General features: G+C 46.4%; 1 protein-coding gene across 1 annotated transcript in view; it reads left to right on the top strand.

Moving 5' to 3' along the window:
- The window catches only part of LOC144682929 (collagenase 3-like), a 36,173-nt gene extending 13,882 nt beyond the window's left edge, over positions 1-22,291 (top strand). The window contains exons 4-10 of the mRNA XM_078545834.1: positions 474-599; positions 3,192-3,353; positions 14,897-15,017; positions 15,126-15,259; positions 15,577-15,736; positions 21,703-21,806; positions 22,064-22,291. Of these exons, the coding sequence (XP_078401960.1) occupies positions 474-599; positions 3,192-3,353; positions 14,897-15,017; positions 15,126-15,259; positions 15,577-15,736; positions 21,703-21,806; positions 22,064-22,164 (908 nt within the window). The 3' untranslated portion in view covers positions 22,165-22,291. The remainder of the gene's footprint in view (positions 1-473; positions 600-3,191; positions 3,354-14,896; positions 15,018-15,125; positions 15,260-15,576; positions 15,737-21,702; positions 21,807-22,063) is intronic.
- The last annotated feature ends 780 nt before the right edge of the window (positions 22,292-23,071 follow it).

Below are 23,071 nucleotides of genomic sequence, written 5' to 3'. Positions count from 1 at the left end.
TACCTTCAGTTTCCTGGGCCATAAGTCAAGGAATGTCCTCTCTAAACTCTCCACCTCCCCTTTTAAGACATTCCTCAAAATCAACATCTTTGATCAAGTTTTTGGTCATTCACCCTAATATTTCCTTATGTGGCTTGGTGTTTTTTATATATAATGCTCCTGTGAAGCACCTTGGGCTGTTTGGTTATGTTAAAGATGCTATATAAATATAAGTTGCTTTTGTTATTAAACTTATTCCTAAGTAGTTTGGTTCTGTCCAATTAGGTTTTGCACCAAATGTAATACAACTATGCAGTTTGAGGCGGAATAAACTGAATGCAACTGTAATACTGAAAATGAATGAAGACTAACATTTTTCTCCTTGTCATTAATCAAATCGTATAGTGATTCAAGGCAATGTCTTGGTCTATAGAACATCTTAACTGCTGTTTACTTTCTGACATTGCTCTGTTCTTATTTCACCTCTTTGTTAGTTCACGGTGACAATTTTCCATTTGATGGGAATGGAGGGACTTTGGCTCATGCGTTTTCACCTGGACCGGGTATTGGAGGGAATATTCACTTTGATCGGGAGGAAAATTGGACAGTGAGGCGCTATGGTAAAGATACTGAATATTCACTAAAGGCAGATGAAATCTAGGATTTATAGTGAGGGCTAAATATTTTGGGGTCTATCCAACTTGCACAGGTATAGACTAATCTAATTGATTCTGCTAATCTATTTAAGTCTTCTTTTAGCTAGGTACCTCCACAATAAAATGTGCATTGACCCCTTGCCCAGATGAGTGGAAAGTTTCTTTCTTGGAAGCACTGGCAAGTGCTAGAAGCAATCTGAATTCCCCAGCCTCCTTTAATCTGTGGCTCTCACTCTCAAATTGCTTTATTGTCCAATTTGAAACCCTTTTAGTTGGGTTTGACCTTGTTAGGAGCAAATTTCTGTTAATTTGGACATTTTGATTTTATGTCAGTTTTGCATTGCAGCTCTTTTGATGAATGCTAATTGGAGCAGATGCCATGTATTGTGGAAGAAATAAAGGAAACAAAGGCAGTAAAAATTCCAAGCTGTAGATGTATTATTATTCAGTGCAAGTCACACATTAAACATGATACAACTAAAGTGCAGCATGAGCAAAAGATAAATTTATTGTAAGAACTCACTATCACAAGGAGCAGCTGAGGCATTGATCCATTTAAGGGGAGGGGGAGCTGGTGTTAAGCATAAACACTGGCATGGACCTGTTGAACCAAATAGGCTGTTTCTGTGCTCTAAATACTATGTGAGACTAAAACAAAACCAGAATTACCTGGAAAAACTCAGCAGGTCTGGCAGCATCGGTGGAGAAGAAAACAGTTGACGTTTCGGGTCCTCATGACCCTTCGGCAGAACTAAAGTATAGTTAGGAGAGAGGTGAAATATAATTACCAATATCCATTACAAGTCTACCGACTCCCACAGCTACCTCGACTACAGCTCCTCACACCCCGCCTCCTGTAAGGACTCCATCCCATTCTCTCAGTTCCTTCGCCTCCGTCGCATCTGTTCTGATGACGCTACCTTCAAAAACAGCTCCTCTGACATGTCCTCCTTCTTCCTTAACCGAGGTTTTCCATCCACAGTCGTTGACAGGGCCCTCAACCGTGTCCGGCCCATATCCCGTGCATCCGCCCTCACGCCTTCTCCTCCCTCCCAGAAACATGATAGGGTCCCCCTTGTCCTCACTTATCACCCCACCAACCTCCGCATTCAAAGGATCATCCTCCGCCATTTCCGCCAACTCCAGCATGATGCCACCACCAAGCACATCTTCCCTTCACCCCCCCGGCGGCATTCCGTAGGGCTCGTTCGCTCCGGGACACCCTGGTCCACTCCTCCATCACCCCCTACTCCTCAACCCCCACCTATGGCACCTCCCCATGCCCATGCAGAAGATGCAACACCTGCCCCTTCACTTCCTCTCTCCTCACCGTCCAAGGGCCCAAACACTCCTTTCAAGTGAAGCAGCATTTCACTTGCATTTCCCCTAACTTAGTCTACTGCATTCGTTGCTCCCAATGCGGTCTCCTGTACATTGGATAGACCAAACGCAAACTGGGCGACCGCTTTGCAGAACACCTGCGGTCTGTCTGCAAGAAAGACCCAAACCTCCCTGTCGCTTGCCATTTTAACACTCCACCCTGTTCTCTTGCCCACATGTCTGTCCTTGGCTTGCTGCATTGTTCCAGTGAAGCCCAACGCAAACTGGAGGAACAGCACCTCATCTTCCGACTAGGCACTTTACAGCCTTCCGGGCTGAATATTGAATTCAACAACTTTAGATCTTAAACTCCCCCTTCCCCCCATCCCCACCCCGTTTCTTCCCCCTCCCCCTTTTTTTTCAATAATTTATATAGATTCTTCTTTTCCCACCTATTTCCATTATTTTTAAATCTAAAACTAAAACTTTGTTAGTCTTTCCACCCCACCCCCCACTATAGCTGTACCTTGAGTATCCTGCCATCCATTCTTAATTAGCACTTTTCTTCGATAATATCACCACCTTCAACACCTCTTTGATCCTTTTATCTGTGACATCTTTTGATTATCTGTTCCTATCACTGCTTGCTTATCCCTACAACCACCCCACCCTCAACTTCTCTCTCTCCCCCCGCCCCCCACCTTAGACCAGCTTATATTTCACCTCTCTCCTAACTATACTTCAGTTCTGCCGAAGGGTCATGAGGACTCGAAACATCAACTGTTTCTTCTCCACCGATGCTGCCAGACCTGCTGAGTTTTTCCAGGTAATTCTGTTTTTGTTTTGGATTTCCAGCATCCGCAGTAGCTTTTAGCTTTTTGTTTTTAACTATGTGAGACTATGTGAGAAAATAACACACAAGCTTCAGTTTTTGCAAGGATATAAATAACAGTGCATAGATGTGTTTTAAAAATTAGAATATTTTCTTGGTAAAGGTATATTTAAAAAATGTGCACTCTAATTATCAACTCACTCACCCAGAAATTATTGCCAGCATGATTGTACTAATTAATTTCAAATAAATGCTTGTGTTAATATAGCAGACTGAGAAATGTCATATCAACATGTTACATATTCTTCTGCTGATTTGGATAAGCGTTATCTAGGCTATTACTTCTTATCGACCTTTATATATTTTGAATTTGTTCATAATGCAATTAATTATTTCCTCTGCAGGTGTCAACTTATTTCATGTTGCCACCCATGAACTTGGTCATGCACTGGGACTTGGTCATTCCAGATATCGATCTGCTGTGATGTATCCCACATATAAATACCATCAATCAAATATGTTGTCTCTTTCATGGGATGATATAAGAGCAATACAAAACCTGTATGGTATGACCAAATAGTTTTGTGATATAACAAATTGAAAAGTTATAACGCTTGTTAAATGAATATCTATTTTTCAAAACTATTGATTTTCCAATTGTTACTTCCTGATTTTTGCATATTGAGTAGGCATAACTAATAGGGAAGCTAGATGGATATCTGTTGCAAAAGATCCCTAACAATTATTCATCTTGCAGTCATAATTTTCATGGTTCCAAAATACATGCTGCACATGTCCCTTATTTGAGGACTGATTCATGTGCTTGATGTGAAAATAACATGACAATATCATGGACTCATTTTCTGTCATTTTTACTTGGTTATCACTATTCCCATTACTCACCCATATAAACTGAGCATTTAGGGTTTCTAGATGCTGAATTATATATGAACGTGAGTTTAAAGAAGCACAGTAAGAAGGCTGTCAAATCGCCTGGTTATATCTCAACTGTTTCTCTTGCTTTCCCTTCCTGAATGCATTTGTGACAATTGTTATGGTGTTGCCTTTCCCTCAGTTGCTCCATAGTGCCAAAATGCACTTTCCCATAGGAATTCCCTTGTACAAGGGGAGGTGGTGGCATAGTGGTATTGTCACTGGGGTAATGCTCTGGCAACCCAGGTTTGAATCCCAGCATGGCAGATGGTGAAATTTGAATTTAATAGCAATCTGGAATTAAAAGTCTGATGATGACTGCCAAACCATTATCAATTTTTGTAAAAACCCATCTGGTTCACTAATGTCCTTTAGGGAAGGAAATCTGCTGTCCTTACCTGGTCTGACCTACAGCAATGTGGTTGACTCTTAAATGCCCTTTGAACAAGGGCAATTAGGAATGGGCAACAAATGCTGGCCTAGGTAGTGATGCCCACATCCCATGAACAAGAAAAGAAAAAAAAATTCCCTTGTAAATGTGCTTTTTTGGAGGAGGAATAATAGGATCAGTTTATATCAGAATGATTTTTCACCCTAGGCCTTCCACAATTCCTCACAACAGAATCTACAGACTGAGTTTGTTAGGGGAAGTGTGCTTATGGAAACTGATTGACAAGGTGTGGTACGATGCAATGTTATCACATGTTCCAACCAGACCTGCAGTCTAAGTTTTCCACAGGCAATGAACTGCCAATGGCTGTCAAGGTCAGAACCACCCTATACTCTTACACTTCAGGATGGTTTCCAGTTGTATTGAGAACATCAGCAACATAAGCCAATCAGGTGTCCATCAATATGTAAAACTAGCCTCTGATTCTTGGGGTGGAATCATCTCAGATTTGCACTAAGTGCAGCAGCGGGCGGGGAAAACAATGTTTTACCTGCCGGCCGCAATGGCGGTTTCTCATGCTGTATTGTCCCAAACCCGCATTAATTATGCATTCCCGGGAAGCACACTGTTTTGATTGCGGACGAGGTCTCATTTGCCCGCCACACCATCACCTCGCTGCTTCATCGCGCCGTGCGCCACATTTAAAGTGCAGCTGCACGCACACCTCTCAGCAATTCCAGCCCATGACTGCCGCGCGGAAGATAGGATGGCCCCGAAAGGCAAAAAGAGTGCAGCCTTCAGGTTCAATGATGCATACCTTGGGTGCCTTTTGGATGCCATGGAGGACCACCATGATGTCCTCTACCTCCGGTCTGGCCGCAGGAGGGGCAGCGGCGTCACCAATCCGGCTTGGGAGGTGGTGGCAGCGGTGGTCATTGCCAATGCCCTGAAAAAGAGTACAGCCACCCAGTGCCACTACAGGATGAATGGTCTCCTCCGTTCCACCAGGGTAACTCGCTCTTCTCATCACTCTCAACTCACACACTCACAAACCCATCACACTTCCACAGGGATCTCACTCACTGCCAGTTCAATGGATATCACCATTCCTTCTCTCACACACACGTTTATTGTCCTCATCCCATCCATGGGACCACTCACCACCCACACAGGCCAGGCATACTTATCATCTGGCCCGGCAGGCATCCTGCTTACACTCCCTCCATCTCTATTCATGCAGGGCAAGTGGCACACAACAAGAGGGAGAGGTCGCAGGCTGGTGGAGGAATGCCAGAAATCAAAATCTTCACGGACTTTGAAAACAGAGCCATCCAGCCGGCCGGTAAGGATCTGAACTGGTCCTGTGTTGACGGTGAGGTTGGCGGTCCTCTGCCAAGTGAGGATCCAGCAGTGCAACAGCCATCCGACAACCATGCTGTGAGTGATGTGCCCTGTTTCACAGGCCAATGCCATGCACTAATTATCTCCCCTTGCTTTCGTAGGCACATCTGGGAAACAGCTGCCGGAGTCCACGGCCCAGGACCTCCAATCTAGCCCCGAGGGAAGCTCAGAAGAGGAATCTGCTGAAACCTTCACTGAAGACCGGTTACAGCGCTCACCCACACCCTCCACCAGCGCAGAGACACATACCTTGGTGGGGCCTAGCTTTAGAATTCCCTTGGGACCACAATCTGGTGAGCACATTACACTGTCTGATCCACAGCAGGCAGTGACAGGGACTTCCCAGGTTTCTGGCACTCGGAGGACTTTTGGAAGCCAGAAATTTGCTGAGTCCGAGTCAGATGACGAGTCTTTGGACTCGGTCATGTCACAGTTGCTGGAGTTGCAAAGGCAAACTCAGCAACATCAGGAAGGGACGTTGGCTGCACTCCTCAGATTACAAGGCACGATGGAGGAGTCTGTCCACCTTCACTCTGAGGTGATGGTGCCAGCATTCCAACGCACCGCAGTCAACACTGGTAGGGTGGCAGCTGCCATGGAGACCTTGGTCCAGACGTCACTCCTGAACTGCTGTGTGGACTGAACTCCATCGCTGACACCATAGTTGGCTTCCAACAGTGTGTACATGAGAGGGGTGCGGGGCAGCTCGATCTCACTCAAGCTTCCCCTTCTCCTCAAGGAGTCAGCCAGGGGCCCTTGGGCACCCAGAGGGAGCATGCGGGCATGCGATGAAGATGGAGGCATGCCCACCACTAATTAACGGGCCAGTTAAGGCCCTTGAGACACCAATTGGCTCAGAGTTTACATAGCCTGTGTGATTTTCAGGCCGTCGCATGGGCGCAACGGGCAGGCAGGTAGGCCACATTTTCAAAAGCCTCATCCACGGGTGGGATAAGAGCGTGAGTGGGCTCGCTAATGCGAGTAGTTTATACTTTAGCTTATAACTTGCTGCTGTTTGCTTGCATGAACAGGACATCTTCATTTCGCTTCAGAGCTGCTTTGACAGAAATAAGAGGCTTCAGTTCGGGACTCTGGAGGAGTCATACCACTCGGGGCCTTCCAGGTGTCAGACAATCTTCCCTTACCTGGGAATGGGGATTGTGGTCTCCACTGGAGGCACCACCTCTGAGGAGGAATGGAGGGCCAGAAGGGGGAGGAGGCCAGGTGTCCCTATTCAGCCTGAAGGGGAGCCACCTGTGGGAGGAGAGGCACAGGCATAAGGGCAGCAGGGCCAACAGGAAGTCCAAGGCGGAAGGGGCCACAGAAAATGTCACTATCCTGCTGCCAGGGTTTACAGGCGGCGATGCAGTTACTTCAATATGTCTGAGCTATAGTACCGAAGGAGGCTCCATCTCTCGAGGGAGACAGTGACATCCATCTGTCAGAGGATCGGCCCTGAGATCAGCTGACTGTCTAGGTGGACACCCCATGCCAGTGACTCTGAGGGTCACAGTGGCCCTCAACTTCTATGCTTCTAGCTCTTTCCAGGGGTCAGTGGGTGATTTTTGTGGAGTCTCCCAATCAGCTGTCCACAGTTGTGTCAAGCTGGTGACAGGCGCTCTGTTCAGGCGTGCATTGACTTTCATCCACTAGCTCATGGACAAGGCCAGCCAGACAGAGTGAGCCAGAGGCTTCGCGGCCATTGCTGGCTTCCCCCGCGTCCAGGATGCAATAGACTGCACGCATGTGCCCATCAAGGTACCAGCAGGTGAACCTGGTGCCTTCGTCAACAGGAAGGGCTTCCACTCCATGAACGTGCAGATAGTGTGTGATCACAGGATGCTGATTCTGCAAGTCTGTGCAAGGTACCCAGGCAGCTCCCACGCCTACATCCTCAGACACTCCTAGGTACCAAGGCCCTTCAGTGCTCCAGCCCAGCTGGATGGATGGCTGCTGGGTGACAAGGGCTATCCCCTCAGAAGGTGGCTCATGATGCCTCTCCGCCATCCAAGAACAGAGGCCGAGCAGTGGTACAACAGGAGCCACGCCTCCACAAGGGCGGTGGTAGAGAAAGCAATAGGTCTTCTCAGGATGCGCTTCCGATGCCTGGACTGTTCAGGGGGCGCATTCCAATACCCCCAGATCATGTGTTACTGATATTGGTTGCATGCTGTGCTCTCCACAATCTGGCACTGGAAAGGGGGGACATGGTGGAGGAAGAAGATATTGACGCAGCTGCTCTGGCAGCAGACGATGAGTCTAGTAGTGAGTCCGAGGACGAGCATGCTCAGGAAAATGCTGAGGGGATAGACGTTGACCTGGGCAATCTCCAGGGAGGCAGGGACACCCGGGACACTTTGATCCAATGCTCCTTCAGCTCGCCTACCAAATAAGAACCACCACCACATGCCAGGGCTGCAAGCTCCATACTCGATACCTGACAGGAACATTTGCTTGGTGAACAACATGCACTATGTGCCATTTCAATAAAGTTCAATGAGAAACAAGTCACTCATAACATCATGGGTTACCCTTCACCTGCAGAACTAACAAACACCCAGAGGCTTGTTGTACAAAAACACATTTAATGACATGGTCCCTGGCATACATAATACAAATGAGATTGAGAGATGTTATACATCACACCAATGAATATTTAGCCCGTGTTGTGCTTAAGGTGCTTTAAGTTTTCGCTTGCAGGTGCTATGTCTAGGTGCTCCCCCTTTGCTGGCACTGGCATTGGAGACAGCCTGCTCACTCTGCTGTCCTGTTGGTCCTGATTACCTTGGCGGGTGTCCTCTAGCCTGTGGAGTCTGTGCTGGCTCTACCTGGGAATGAGCAGCCAGTAACACTAGTAGAGTGGTTGCCATCATCCAGAGAGCCCTGAGAGGAGCCGCTAGAGATGACAGGCAGATCGTGCACCAACATGAGGTTGTTTTGGACCTCCCTGCTCGCCATTGATGGGTGGACACCTAGCTGGGATACTGGGTGCCCAATCCATCTTTAACACTGACACTGACCACCTGAGGTCATTGCCGGTGTGAGGGCTTGCAGACCCGAGCGCATCCCCTGGAACCCCTGATTGTTCTCCTGGAGGAGCCTCTCCATGAGGGTCGCCACTCTCTCCATGGAGGAGGCATTGCGCTCGGCCATGAGGGTCATTGCATTGCTCACGCTCTGCAAGGACTCCTCCATAAAGGAGACCATGGCACGCATTCCCTCATGTATCTCCACCAGATCCTCCCGCACACCCTGCTGGACTTCCAGCATCTGCTGCCTCAGGGACGACTCCAGAGGCTCATCATCAGCCACTGACTGAGCACGTCCCTGGTCCCCAGCAGTCCTCTGACTGCCGGTGCCCTGGGCACTCTCTGCCTCCGCCTGCACCTCAGGTGAGTGTGAAGTGCCCTCACCAATGTGCACCGAGATAGTAGCCACCGATCTAATGCCCACAGAGGTGCTGGTATCTGCGCTGGTGCCTGCCTGGCTGAGACGGTGTGACGCAGGCACATTGTGATGGTTGCTGTCCTCTGGGGTGAGCATCGGGCCTTCAGGCTCCTCACCTCGATGGGCTGCTGGTGAGCCTGAAAGGAAGAACAAGGACATGTCATTAGTTGAAGTCATTCCACTGTTACTGTGCATGCCTGGCACCCAGATCAGGGTGCCCTCGTCTTTCCATTATCAATGGGGATTCCATCAATATAGAGAATACAGTGGAATGGTTGCTGTGACAGACATTCTCTCCTCAGTGCACTGCACTCTTACCTCCCTGTGGCACCCCAACCTCACTGCGGCCAGTTGACCTAGGCGCATGGGGCCTCTCCAGCTCCAGGGCCTCTTGCTCTTGTCGAGTGAGGATGAGTAGGTGGGACAGTCCACCACCAGTCCGCAACCTTTCTACATTGTTATGGGATGTCTTCTTCTGAAAGGAGAGAAGAGCATTGATTAGTCCACCCTGTACCTGCAGCGCCATTGCAGCCTGGCCAACCCCACCTGAGGAACGCCTTGCAGTCGATTCATAACCCTGGAGCCACAAAACACTCATTCCAAGCAGCCAGGGCTCACCCCCTTGCCCAGATGCTGCCTCATTGACATTTGCCACCCACACTCTAAGAACTCTGAGGTCCGGCAGGGCAGGGGGTGTGGGGGGAGCGCTCCTAACTGCTGTGCTAAGTGACCCAATCCAACACAGTACTCACCCTTCCCAATCGCAGGAGGTCAGTGAAGCGCTTCCGGCACTGCACCCATGTGCGCCTCACCACATCATGGGAGCTCACCCTGGATGCCACCTCCTCCCAGGCATTTTTGGTAAGGTGAGGACAAGGGTCTCTCTCCGTGCTGCCATCTCCTCCAGGAGGGCAGCGAGACACTTCAGAGAAACGTGGGCCCGACTGCCCCGCCAACCTGTCCTCCCACCTGCCATGTCCACCCGCTACGCTCTCCATCACAAAGTCCATGTCCTTCACTGGCAGCCATCGAATGGCTGCCACTGCTGCAGCCGCTTTTGAATTGGCTGCTGGGTCGCCATTGGACCCGGTGGACATTGAGCACCTGCCTGCCCCTTCTTGCTCATTCCACCGCCGTGTCTTATGCTGGGTGGGCATTAATTGACCCATACGTGTAAAATCGCGGTGCGGAACCGATCGCGGGTGGCGGTCGGCTTCCTGACCACCCCTGCCTGCTCCACCCGAGCCTGCCCGACAAGGGAAAAATTCTGGCCTAAGAGTGTCCTGCCTATCCGAATCCCCTCTCCCTGTGACCCCAGCAGCTCCAGCTCCACAGGCTGAGGAGGGTATCACTGCCACACAGCAGGACCCCGAAAGCAGGCCTGAGCCCTCCAGGTCTCAGCCTTCCATAGGACACCCATGAAGGTCATCACAGACAGGGTGTAGCAGCCAGCAGGCTGCCTCTACCTCCGCTGTGGATTTCTGCGGAGCACCAAGAGGTGGCGGCAGGGTTAGGAAGTTTAAGAAGATGTAATTACACAGCCTGGGTACGAGTGTTAATCACTTGTACATAATGTTCACTATTGTCAATAAACTTGCAACAATGTCTCCCTGCCTATGGCTCCTTGTTCTGATGAGCAGTGTTCGTGTCACTCAGATGTGAAACCTTTCTACCAAGATAAAGGCAGGTGTCTCAGTCCAGGGCCTCTTCCCTGTGCTTTGTGCAGCCTTCTGATCAAAGTGATGGTCCGGCCTCACACTCACTGGACACATTACTGATGCCTGCACCTCGATGGTGCTTGTCATTGCTCCCAGAATGTTGTGGGCAGGCATCACAGAGTTCCACCATTCTCTCTGTGTGCTCTCAGCACCTTTAAGGTGGGGCTGGCCCCCCCATCTCTTCAGCATTTGTGACCAGTGACACTGTGCTCCTGAAGGGGTCAGGTGCTGAAGGACAAAGGATCTGGTGCTTTTAAAGTTTCATGGCTGTGTCTCTATGATATAACCCTGATCACAGAGCGCAAGTGAGCTGCCCTCGGCCAGACAGGAGTCAGACATTCTCTGAGGCTATGTGAAGATCAACGGAGCGTCCTCACTGCATGTCATCATCATCCTCCTGCAATCAAGCGACCAATAATGCTCCATGACAGGAGCATTATCACAGAGGGTATGTGTGTTGCCATAAGCCAGACTGGATTTAAACATTCACAGATGCAATGTGAGGATATATGGTGTCTCCTCGCTGCATGTCGTCATCATCATCCTCCACAAATTTAGCAGATATGAGGCCTCCCAAATGCGCCTGTCTCCTCTGGCCAATGCAAGGGCATCATCACTGTCATCGTTGCCTTCGAGGACCTCATCACCGTCAATGTCCTCTTCATCGGAGGAGACATTCAGCTCCTCCATCTCCTGCTCAGCCAGCTCCTCTTCCTGTTGCAGCGCCGGGTTGTAAAGGGCATAGCAGACGACAACGATGATGCATGACACCCTCTGTGCACTATATTGCAGGGCTTCACCAGACCAGTCCAGGCACAGGAGCCTCATTTTCAATCATCGCGATGGTTTGTTCCACCAAGTTGCGAGTTGCAGCGTGAGCCTTGTTATACCTTCAGTCTGCTGCAGTCTGAGGCCAATGGACGGGTGTCATTGGCCACTTCCTCTGCGGGTAGCCCTTGACCCTGAGGAGCCATCCCTGCAGCCTCTGTGGGCCCTGGAAGACATCAGGGATATTTGATTGACTGGGAATGTAGGAGTCGTGGACACTCCCTGGAAACTGTGCGCAGACCTGCAGGATGCATTTGTGGTGGTCACACATCAGCTGCACATTCAGCGAATGGAATCCCTTGAGGTTGACATAGTTGACCATGTGTTGTGATGGAGACCTGACTGCCATGTGAGTGCAGTCGATTGCACTCTGCGCTTGTGGGAAACGCGAGATCTGGGAAAACCCAATCGCTCTTGCATCCCGGCTGTCTCGGACCCAGGCGAAATGCATAAAGTTGTGTGCCCTCGAGAAGATGGCATCCGTGACCTCATGGATGCATTTGTGGGTGGAGGCTTGTGATATCCCAGAGGTCACTTGTGGATCCCTGGAAGGAGCCACTGGCATAGAAATTGAGAACTGCGGTCACTTTCACAGGCACTGGCAGTGGATGCTCTCCATGCCCCTGTGGCACCAAATTCTGCAGCGGCTGGCAGACGTGACTGACCAGTCTTCGGCAGCATTGGTTCTTGGTGCACGAAAGGCGGTGTTTATAGACCCTGGGTCTAGCTACGCGCCAACTAGCGACGGCTCACTGTGGCTCTTCAATGGTGTGTGCGGGAGCCCCAGCTGCCCCTTCTTCCTGAGGGTGCTGTTCCTCCCTCTGTGCAGCCAGGTGCCTCCATTGCTCTCTTTTCCATTGTCTTTGCTCTCTGTACACCACGAGGCATACAGCTAGTTCGCCAGGCTCCATGCTCCTGATGTACTCCTCCTGCAGGATGAAAGAGAGAGACGCGTGGGTTAGCTTGGGTGTTCTAAGAACCTCTCTTGGTTAAGTCTGAAGGCCCCTTAATGCATCATGGAGAGTGCTGGCCACCTCTTGGATGGGCAGAGATTAGTGCGCTGCATGGCTGCCCGAAACCCCACCCACCTCCGCTTCACTCCACCTGACCAATTGGCAGCAGCTTTGCCCGCTGGACTGCATGCTGTGCTCTCAGCTCAGGCACAGGCATTCTCCTAACCTGCGCTGCAAGGCTGCACTGTTAGCTTGAACCATGGGGGAGGCTGGTCCAAACCGGGATGATGACATTGCAAGGGGCTGTGAGCACCTCCACCAGTGGCTGCTCCATGGCCAGCTTTAGCAAGGAGATTGTACAACGTGCCCAGTCGTCCAATTGTTCTGCAGTCCACTAAAATGTTCCTTAGTTTGTAGTCTGTGCCTGAGGGGTGAAAAACTCTGGAGCACTTGGTGGCACTTTCATGCCTCTGCATTGCTTGAGTGGGTAGATAAGCTAGATGCATGTCAATGTGGCTCTGCCTGAACTGTCTCCGCCGCAGAGGAATGGTCATTTTATACAAGGTTTCTTTAATGCACGGCCGCTTCCCTCCCCCCACCCCACACATGCTTGTGCACTACCTTCAACCGCAGGGCAGCCCTTGCGCCCCTCCCTGCAACGCACCTTAACCTTGAAGTCCAATGACTTCAGGAGACCTTCATGAGCACTGCGCAACATTACTGTGCACTCACCTCCAAGTTCCCCTCAAAGTGCAGCCTGCCAAGTGCACGCCTTATATATGCTGTTGTGAAACACATAGGTGTGCAATCATGCCGAGAGGCTGTTGAGCAGTAATTTTTAAATTTTCCAACGGTTTTACATTGAGATTAAAAATGTAATGGTCAGAGCTTTCATCAGTCAGTGATTTATTATTGATTGTACTCTGCAATGAGTTCAGCAGCATACCCCTTGGAGAAGTGTAGAATCACTAACAGCAACTTTTGGATCTCCACATTTAACTGCACATGTGCAGGCTCCAGAAATTGCTGTCTCTTTCAGAGGAGTAATGATGTTGAACACTACAAATTTTGCCAACATTACACTTGCAAAATCCAGGCTAATGAGATGCTGGAATCTATCAGGGCACTCACTGCGCTGTTTTAAACCTCATCCCATCCATGGATGAGGATTCCTAAAAAGTGCAAAGGCCACTTGGCCTTTTTGTCTGCCCGCCAACCATAAGGTTGGACAGGCAGTGAAAATTTTAAATTAATTATCTTTTTGATGGCCTTAATAGGCCTTTGAATTGTGGGCAGACGTGCTGCCGACCAAAATATCGTGCGACTGCACGGTTACGTCAGGACGCTTGCCCAATGTCAATGCGCGTCATTTTACGCTTGAGTGGGTTGGGCGCATGACCGCCCACTGAGGTAAAAATTTTGGCCAATAGTTCGGAAGAGAATCCACAGACTATTGACCCTCTGAGAGAAAACAGTTGTCCTCAACTCTGTCTTAACAGGGGGACCTCTTATTCTTACACCATGTCTCCTGGTTCTAGTCTACTCCACAAGAAGAAACACCCTCCCACCCTCCATTATCAAGTCCCTTCAGGATCTTTTTTGTTTTAATTAGGTCACCTCTCACTCTTCTAAACTCCAATGGTTATAGGCCCAACCTGTTCAACCTTTCCTCATAAGATAAGCTCCTCATCACAGAAATTAGTTGAGCGAACCTTCTCTTACACCCAGAGAAAGAAAAGAGGAAGGCATCTTACCATCTTGCCCTGATGAACAACCTCCATATATAACTTTAAGCAGATGAAATGATGTGGTAAAGAGCTTCAGTATATTTCTTCATGGCAACTAAACAATGAAAAAAGAGGATGACAAGGCAGAGCAGCAGAGTTTGATATTGAAGCCTGATTTTGAAACAAATCTGCAATTTTCTATACTGTTCTGCTTTATTGTTTCTCTTCCCAAGATTTAAAGGACTTGTTCCTCATGTTTTAAAGTTAGCAGGTCCTTCTCCTTTAGAGCCTGTCATGGTTATTATGGGCTGTCTATCCCTATAAGAAGAACTAAAGAAATGAGAAGTTAAGATGACATGCAATAATAACCAAGCATCAGCACACAATCCAGAATGACTGTCATGTGTATGCATCCGTCGGTAATATTAGATGGGAAAATTTTTTAAATATTTCTTTTCTGAATATGGGTGATGTTGACAAGATTAAATTTATTGTCCATCTAGTTTCCCTGAGAAGATGGGGCTGAGCCTTCTTCCTGAATTACTGCAGCCCTAGCTGCAATGATGCTGGTGTTTGGTAGGGAAGTCCAGGATATTACCTCAGTGATAGTGAAGGAATGGTGATATAAATCCAAGTCGTGTCACCATTTTCAGTAATTTTGTAGTAACTTTATTTTTTTCCATTGTTCTAAACACTTCATTTCCTCTTTAGGAACCATGCAAATATATAACCAAAAATCTGCAGAATCACGAATACCAGATAAATGTGATCCCTCTATATCATTTGATGCTGTCACCAAGGCACATGGAGAAATTTTGCTCTTCAAAAATGAGTAAAGTTTTTACTTTTTATGTATTTACCTCGCATAATGTGGACATTCACACTGTACCTTAACCCAAGTAGTTAATTTGATGGCATTTGTCTTTTGACTGTTGGTTAGATACTTCTGGCATACATACCAACAAATGGCAGATGCCAAGTTTACCTCTATCCAAGATGTCTGGCTCAGCCTCCCATCAAATATTGATGCTGCTTGTGAAATTCCTGAAGAAGATACTATTTATTTTTTCAAAGGTGATGCAAGTTATTCTATTTTGCTTTCATGTTAGTGATGAATTGAAACAGTGTAATAAAGCTAGCACTTAGAAAGATTGAGACTGTTATTACAGGATATTATGTAAGAGTTTCTATTTAATTGTACAATGCATGAAACAAGTATGAAGTAGTGGCAAAGACTATTGTGGTCCATCTGACTAATTCCAAGATCAAAAAATACAATGACACTAAAAAAAAATTAACTTGGGATACAAGATGGGTGTTGCCTGTTGTACCTACTTATATACACTCCACCTTATATTTCTTAAAATATATATATTTTTTTTCATTTGCAGGATCAAAATTTTGGACCTACACCCATTATGAACTTGGCCGAAATTCATCTCAACCTATTTACCTATTTGGACTTCCAACATATGTGAAGCAAATAGATGCAGTAATATATATTCAACAGACAAAGAAAATAATATTCTTTGTAGGAGATATGTATTGGAGGCATGTATTATTAACTTTATTGCTTTTAGCTGTTTAGCCCTTAGTCTTGCGTTGACCAGGAAACATTTGCAGCTATCAATGTCCTCAATCACTCCCGCTCCTTGTTGATGCTCTTGTCCCCAGTGAAACATTTACTCTCTCATTTCCTGGTTATTCTCTGTGGTGTGACCCCAACTTTGTTTTGTCACATGCAAGGGGCGCAGATCTGAGCATGTCTGCCACAGTTTGTTCAGCTATCTATTATTAGATCCATCTGAACTAATCAAGTGCTAATCAAGCCTCACTAACCTCTGTTAAAACCAACTGCTCCCCCAGGGCTATCCTGTAGTGTAGAAAAAACCCTGCACTTTCTAGTTTCCATGACTGTCTGCTTAAACGCCTCTCCCTTCCTCTTTCTATCCTCACCTTCAGCAAGAAGTACAAGGAGCTCATGGAATTCTCTGTCACTCTGATAGACAGTCTCCATCAGAATCCATCTCTCAAAACTTTTCTAATCTATGAAACCATCCTGCTTCCTTGACTCCATTCCCACTATACTGTTGACCATCTCCCTTGCCTTTCTGGCCCCATGCTGGCTGATATTATAAATTAATCCCTTTCCTCAGGTACTTTATACTTCACTTTCAAAAATGGTATGAGCACATCCCTCTTCAAAAACATCTACTTTCAATCCCTCCACTCTTGTAAACTACCATCCTTTTGCAACCCGCCTTCCATTTCTAAATTCTGCAATGTTTTATCACCTTTTAAACCTGTGCCCATCTTCTCTGAAACTCCATATTTGAGTCTCTTGAATCAAGTTTCTCCTTCAGCCTTAGCACTGAAATGGCCCTAAATAAAATCACAAATCCTTTCCACGCCAGGTGTGTTTATTTCTTCCTCATGATCCACATTTACTTCTCTGCATTCTTTGACCTGTTCACCTGCATCATTTTCTCCAATGCCTCTCCTCCATTTTCCATCTTAGTGGGACTGCCCATATCCAGACCACCTTGCATTCTCACACCCTTGCCTCTAGAATCTCCCAAGAATCAATCCTTGGTCCTCTCCTCATCTTCTTTTACATGCTGCCCCTTGGCAACGTCATCCAAAGATATGGTGATGGATAGATGGGGGAAGGCATCTTGCACATATAGGGCTGATTGTTAACTATGGAATACCATCCCTGACATCGGACCTGGAACTGTGTACCATTTCTGCTTTCTTGCTTTTTCCTGTTTCCCACACAAATACAATTAAAGTTTAAATTTAAATTCTATGCATTATAAAGGACATTGTCCAAAATCACTCTCATTGGGGCTGATTGAAATGTTGTGGGTGAACTCAAAGCCCTGTAAGGACTCTGCTAGCTAACACCCTGAGATGGATCCACATATGAATCTTGACTGACTGTCCCACCACCCCACCCCAACACCCAGGAAGCCAAGCCCTTTCCACTTCATTCCTCCATGCCCTGGACAGCCCTCTGTCCTCCCTTGGACCCCACTTCCACTCCTCCATGCACCAAGCTTTCAGACAGCAACCACACTGCCCTCACCCCCTGACCCGCCCTTGCGGGTCCCAAGCCTCCATGCAAATTGCCATTTTCCTGGTCCCTCCCTTGTGCCATAGAGTTCAACAAGGAAAACCGCTGACCTCAGACATAGCTGCACAAAGCTGACTGGTGCACACCATCATGAAACAAAGATGAACCGGGTGCCCTGAGTATATTGTGCGCCACTGATTTTATTTTTAAGGTAGGATGTAATTAAAAATGTTTCATGCTGAAGATTGCGAATTCACGGCTGCAAATGTATTGCTAGTTTGAACCTACCACAGGCCGGCGTGAGGGTTGACACGCCACAAACATGCTGCTGATGTAATCTCTACATCTCAACACGCTATTGGGAAATTTCAGCTCCTGCTTAATCTAGTCACCCATCACGCCATGTTTCCCACTCTTGAAGGTTCCAGAAAATCCTCCCATACAACACACAGCTTTACTTCCATCATCTCTTCTCCACTCCTCCACTACGTCTGCGGATGACACAAAGATTGGCCAGGTGGTTAACAGTGAGGTTGAGTGTCTTGGGCTACAGGAAGATATAGATGGGATGGTCAAGTGGGCAGATAAGTAGCAGATGGAATTTAACCCTGAAAAGTGTGAGGTGATACACTTTGGAAGGAGTAATTTGACAAGGAAGTATTCAATGAATGGCATGATACTAGAAAGTTCTGAGGAACAAAGGGACCTTGGTGGTGTGTCCATAGATCTCTGAAGGCAGAGGGGCATGTTAGTGGGGCGGTGAAAAAGACATATGGGACACTTGCCTTTATCAATCGAGGCATAGATTACTAAAGTAGGGAGATCATGCTGGAGTTGTATAGAACCTTGGTGAGGCCACAGCTGGAGTACTGTGTGCAGTCCTGGTCGCCATATTATAGGAAGCATGTGATTGCACTGGAGGGGGTGCAGAGGAGGTTCACCAGGATGTTGCCTGGGCTGAAACATTTAAGTTATGAGGAGAGATTGGATAGACTTGTGTTGTTTTCGTTGGAGCAGAGAAGACTGAGGGGCGACCTGATCAAGGTGCACAAGATTATGAGGGGCATGGACAGGGTGGATAGGGAGCATCTGTTCCCCTTAGTTGAAGGGTCAGTCACGAGGGGACATAAGTTCAAGGTGAGGGGCAGGAGGTTTAGGGGGGATGTGAGGAAAAACTTTTTTACCCAGAGGGTGGTGACGGTCTGGAAAGTGCAGCCTGGGAGGGTGGTGGAGGTGGGTTGCCTCACATCCTTTAAAAAGTACCTGGATGAACACTTGGCATGTCATAACATTCAAGGCTATGGGCCAAGTGCTGGTAATGGGATTAGGTAGGTAGGTCAGGTGTTTCTCATGTGTCGGTGCAGACTCGATGGGCCATAGGGCCTCTTCTGCACTGTGTGATTCTGTGATTCTGTGTGATCTGTGCTGTCAGGCTGTTTGTCTGACATAAAGTCTGGGATGAGCTATAATCTCTTTGTTAGCATTATCTCTGGGTCTTGCCACAAACTGTTTTCTCTCGCCATTGATTCAATCTCCATCTCTGGCTGCTGCTTCAGTTTAAACCATACTGTTAGTGATTCTATTTAACCTAAGCTGTGCTCCTGACCTCATATCCTGTTCACCACAATGATTGCTTGCTTCCACCTCCATAACATCAGCCACCTCAGCTCACCTGCTGCTGAAGCCTTTATTTATGGGCAGGATCTTCCGATTGGTGAGCGGGGGCGGGGCCCACTCGCCGACACGTAAAATGATGCGGGATGATGTTGGGTGGCACTCCCAACATCACCCCACGTCAATTCCATTTTCAGCTGCACGCCCGCTGACCTGTCAATGGCTTATTGAGGCCATTGAGACACTAATTAAAATCATTAATGGACCTGCCCGTCCAACCTTAAGGCTGGTGGGCAGGCTGGGAGCTCTGGTGGGCTTCAGAAAAAGCATGAAGCCTCATCCACGGGTGGGATGAGGTTTCATGAGGGTATTTAAATTTTTAATAAAGGTTTCAGTTAAAGTTATAGACATGCCCCAACTCATGTAACAATGTCACATAAAGGGACATGTCAGGGAAATTTTCCTATCATTTTTATTGCAAATTTTAATTTGGAGCTGATCTCCTTGAGGCAGCACTTAGCCTCAGGGAGATCAGTGCGCTCTTTCGCGCACATGTGTGAAAGAGCGCACTCCCAGCTGAGGGCATCCCCCCTCACCCACACAGGGAGCACATAGCACTTCCTGGCGGATGTCACGCTGGGTGGGCCTTAATTGACCCACTCATGTAAAATGGCGGTGCGCCCCCGATTGGGGGCTCCAATCGGAGGCACTTCCCCCCCAATGGGGGGAAAATTTTTCCCCATGTCTTTGTTAACTCCAGAGTCGACTATTCAATGCCAATTCATCATTTTCAACCACCAGAAACAATGGCTCATCCAAAACAATGCCTCTTGTGTTCTATTCACCATCGAGTTCACACACAAATCACCCCTGCCCTGGCTAACATACACTAGGGCGTGGATTTTACGGCCCCGCTGTGGCATGTTTCCCCCTGGCGGATGCGGCGAGCCTTTTAAATCTCCTTTCAGTTTGGCAGGACTGTTATATTCTGCTGGGCAAGAGGGGCTGTAAAATCCTGGCCTGGGTCCTGATCCTCCACTGTCTTAAATTTAAAATGCTCATTCTCATGTTTAAATCCCTTCATTGCCTTGTCCCTCCAGCTTTCCACATCCTCCAGCCCTACAATCTCTGCCAGTATCTCTGTTCCTCTGACTGGCTTCTTGTGCATCCTCTCCTTCCTATAAATGTTAACAAAATGAAACATTTTTTAGACATTGACGTACATTTCAATAGCTTGTGTATAAAAGGAACCTCCCAGCAAAAAGCTCTAAATCAAAGTGCAAAATGATCTGACTTGTATTACTGCGCTTAACAGCTCTATTTCCTTTCTTCCTCACAAAGCAACCTAGGCACTCCTGATAATAAACTCATTTTATACTACAGCGATGCAATCTAAATTTTTGCAGAGTCATTGGACTGGATTTGGTAGCGGATGAATGAAAGACACCAGAACATAAAAAAGCTGGAAATACTCAGCAGGCCAGCCAGCATCTGTGGGGAGAGAACAGAGTTAACATTCCAGGTTGATGACTTTTCATCAGAACTGGGAATAGCTAGAGCTAAGGGTGGTTGGCAAAAGGGACAAAAGGAAGGTCTGAGATAGGGTGAAAGACAAGTGAGGATGAATGACAGGAGTTAGTCTTCCAGGGCCAAAGAGAGTGGTGATGGGACAGGAAAAGAAACAAAGGAACAAAAGATGTGCTAAGAGCAGGTGTGCTGCTTCCTGAAAGCAAAAGATAAAAGAAAAATCGAAACATGCAAATAAAAGGAAACAGAATGGGAGTAAGAGATTAAAGGCTGAAATTGTTGAGCTCAATGTTGAGTATAGACCAGATTTACTCTGCCCCATAAGTCCCTGGAATTCCATTATGAATACTTGTTTCCATTTATGTGCACATGTGCAAAGTAGAGCAAATAATACGATACAGTATATTGAATAAGCATGCCTTTCACCCTATCTCAGACCTTCCTTTTGTCCTTTTTGCCAACCACCTTTAGCTCTAACTATTCCCAGTTCTGATGAAAAGTCATCAACCTGGAATATTAATTCTGTTCTCTCCCCACAGAAGCTGGCTGACCTGCTGAGTATTTCCAGCTTTTTAATGTTTTGAATTCAGATTTCCAGTATCCACAGTACGCTCCTTTTCAATTTCTTGTCTATACATCCCTTGCACACTCAAAGATGATACCTGAACTCCAGGAACCCAACGTTATGCTCCCACTAATGAATTTGCAGAGTCAAGGATGCATCCTTGTAAAGGGTGAAAATTCCGCTTTGTCGAAGATACAGCGGAAACCATGAAACAGTGGAACTTCAGCCATATTACGTTTACTATTTTACACCAGTATTTTAAAAAAAACAAAGATAAATTCAGTGATCCCAATCTCCCAATGGAGAGCTGCACTCAAAAGGAGCATGGGCTGCAAATATATTACAATGCTGCAGAGCTAATTCTATGACTTTTGCTCCCTGGGATAACTGCATTTAGACAATGGTTATAAGAAGGAAGTAGTATGATAGGTGAAGTGGGATCAAAGCCGATGCACTCTGCCCTTATTGTTGAATTGGAAATTCAAATAAATACAGCATTATTCCTGCATTAAGTTTAAGCTCAGAAATTCTGCATTGTTTTAATAGAGTAGATCAATGTACAAACCAAAGCTTGAATGGTATTAATTGTGAACTGGAATGCCAAGTTTTAGTACTAGAGCTTTCTCGAGCATAGTCTTCAAATAATAATGCGTAATATTATTTATCTACCTAGTAATATTACACAGTATGCTTTGAGACATTTTTACTAAAGGTATTTTATTTTTTGCTGTTCAGTTACAATGAAAAAACAAAGACTATGGACTATGGCTATCCAAAATGGATAAGAAGTAACTGGCCAGGAATCAATGACAAAATAGATGCTGCCTTACAGAATAATGGTAAGTGTATCCATAGTAGCAAGAGTTTCTTAAAATTTAAAATGGACAATAGGATACTCTGTCATGTATTCAAAATTGCCACTTGTTAATTTAAATTCTGCTGGATAAATGAGAGTTCTGTATAATTAGCTCAACAAATGGCATGATAACCATTTGGACGGTTGATGAAACACAGAGATTATTGCAAATAGGACTAAAAGACCAATTGTATTCTCATCCCAAATTTATTAAAGCAGTGCTTTTCTGTTTTTTCCTAGAATTATTTTACTTCTTCAGTGGACCACGAGTGTATGAGTATGACAGCTGGAGAAAAGAAACTGTTCGCATTTTAAATTCTAACATCTGGCTGGGGTGTTAAGTATCTGAATTCTGACCCACTATATAATGTGCATTTTAAGCTGAAATCCAAATTTCAAGGCTAGACCTTTGAAAAAAAGATGCTGCTACAGGATTTGAATTAATTAAATGATACCTGAATGCTACAAGTTCTTTTACTGCATCTTACATTTTAGCACTTTAACTGAAATGATTAATCAATAATAAATATATTAGAAAGCATGGACTGGGAAATGGCCTTTCAGTTTATTGAGCTTGTTTCTTTCACAGGTCACCAATGTATTGTTAGATTTCAACACATATAAATACAGCAAAAGTAGGATTGGAGACTTTGTTCATTATCGGGTTCTTCTCGCTGAACAGTGCCTTTTGTCCTAAATTATATTTTTCAAACCATTTCCTTTTTCTATTAAGAAAATCTTTCATTTACTGTCAATTCCAAGACCTGGAATTCAATTGGAATGGACTAGTGTAGTGTTGCAAATGTTTCAGCACTGGGGCCCAGCTATTTACAATCTATATTAATGACTTAGCTGAAGAGATGAAGGGTAATGTATCTACGTTTGTTGATGCTGCCAAGCTAGATGGGAATACAGCTGTGAAGAGGACACAGAGAGGCTGCAAAGAGATATAGACAGGTTAAGTGAGTGAGCAACAAGGTGACAGATGGAGCAACTTGTGGGGAAGTGTAAAGTTATCCATTTTGGCAGTAAGAATAAAAAAGCAGAATATTCTTTAAAAGGTTTGAAACTTGTGAATGTTGATGTTTAGTGCACTTGGATCAAGGAACAAGGAAAGTTAGCATGCAGGTACAACAAGCAATTAGGAAAACAATGGCATGTTGGCCTTAGTACAAATGGCAGGAATAAAGGCCCAAATCTTCCGAGGTCCAGAGCAGCGAAATCTGGACTTCAGTTGCTGTTGTGTGT

The sequence above is a fragment of the Cetorhinus maximus genome, chromosome 7, assembly GCF_964194155.1.
Source record: "Cetorhinus maximus chromosome 7, sCetMax3.hap1.1, whole genome shotgun sequence".
NCBI lineage: Eukaryota > Metazoa > Chordata > Chondrichthyes > Lamniformes > Cetorhinidae > Cetorhinus > Cetorhinus maximus.
Note: the sequence above shows the minus strand (reverse complement) of the source record. Positions and strands in the feature narration are given on the sequence as shown.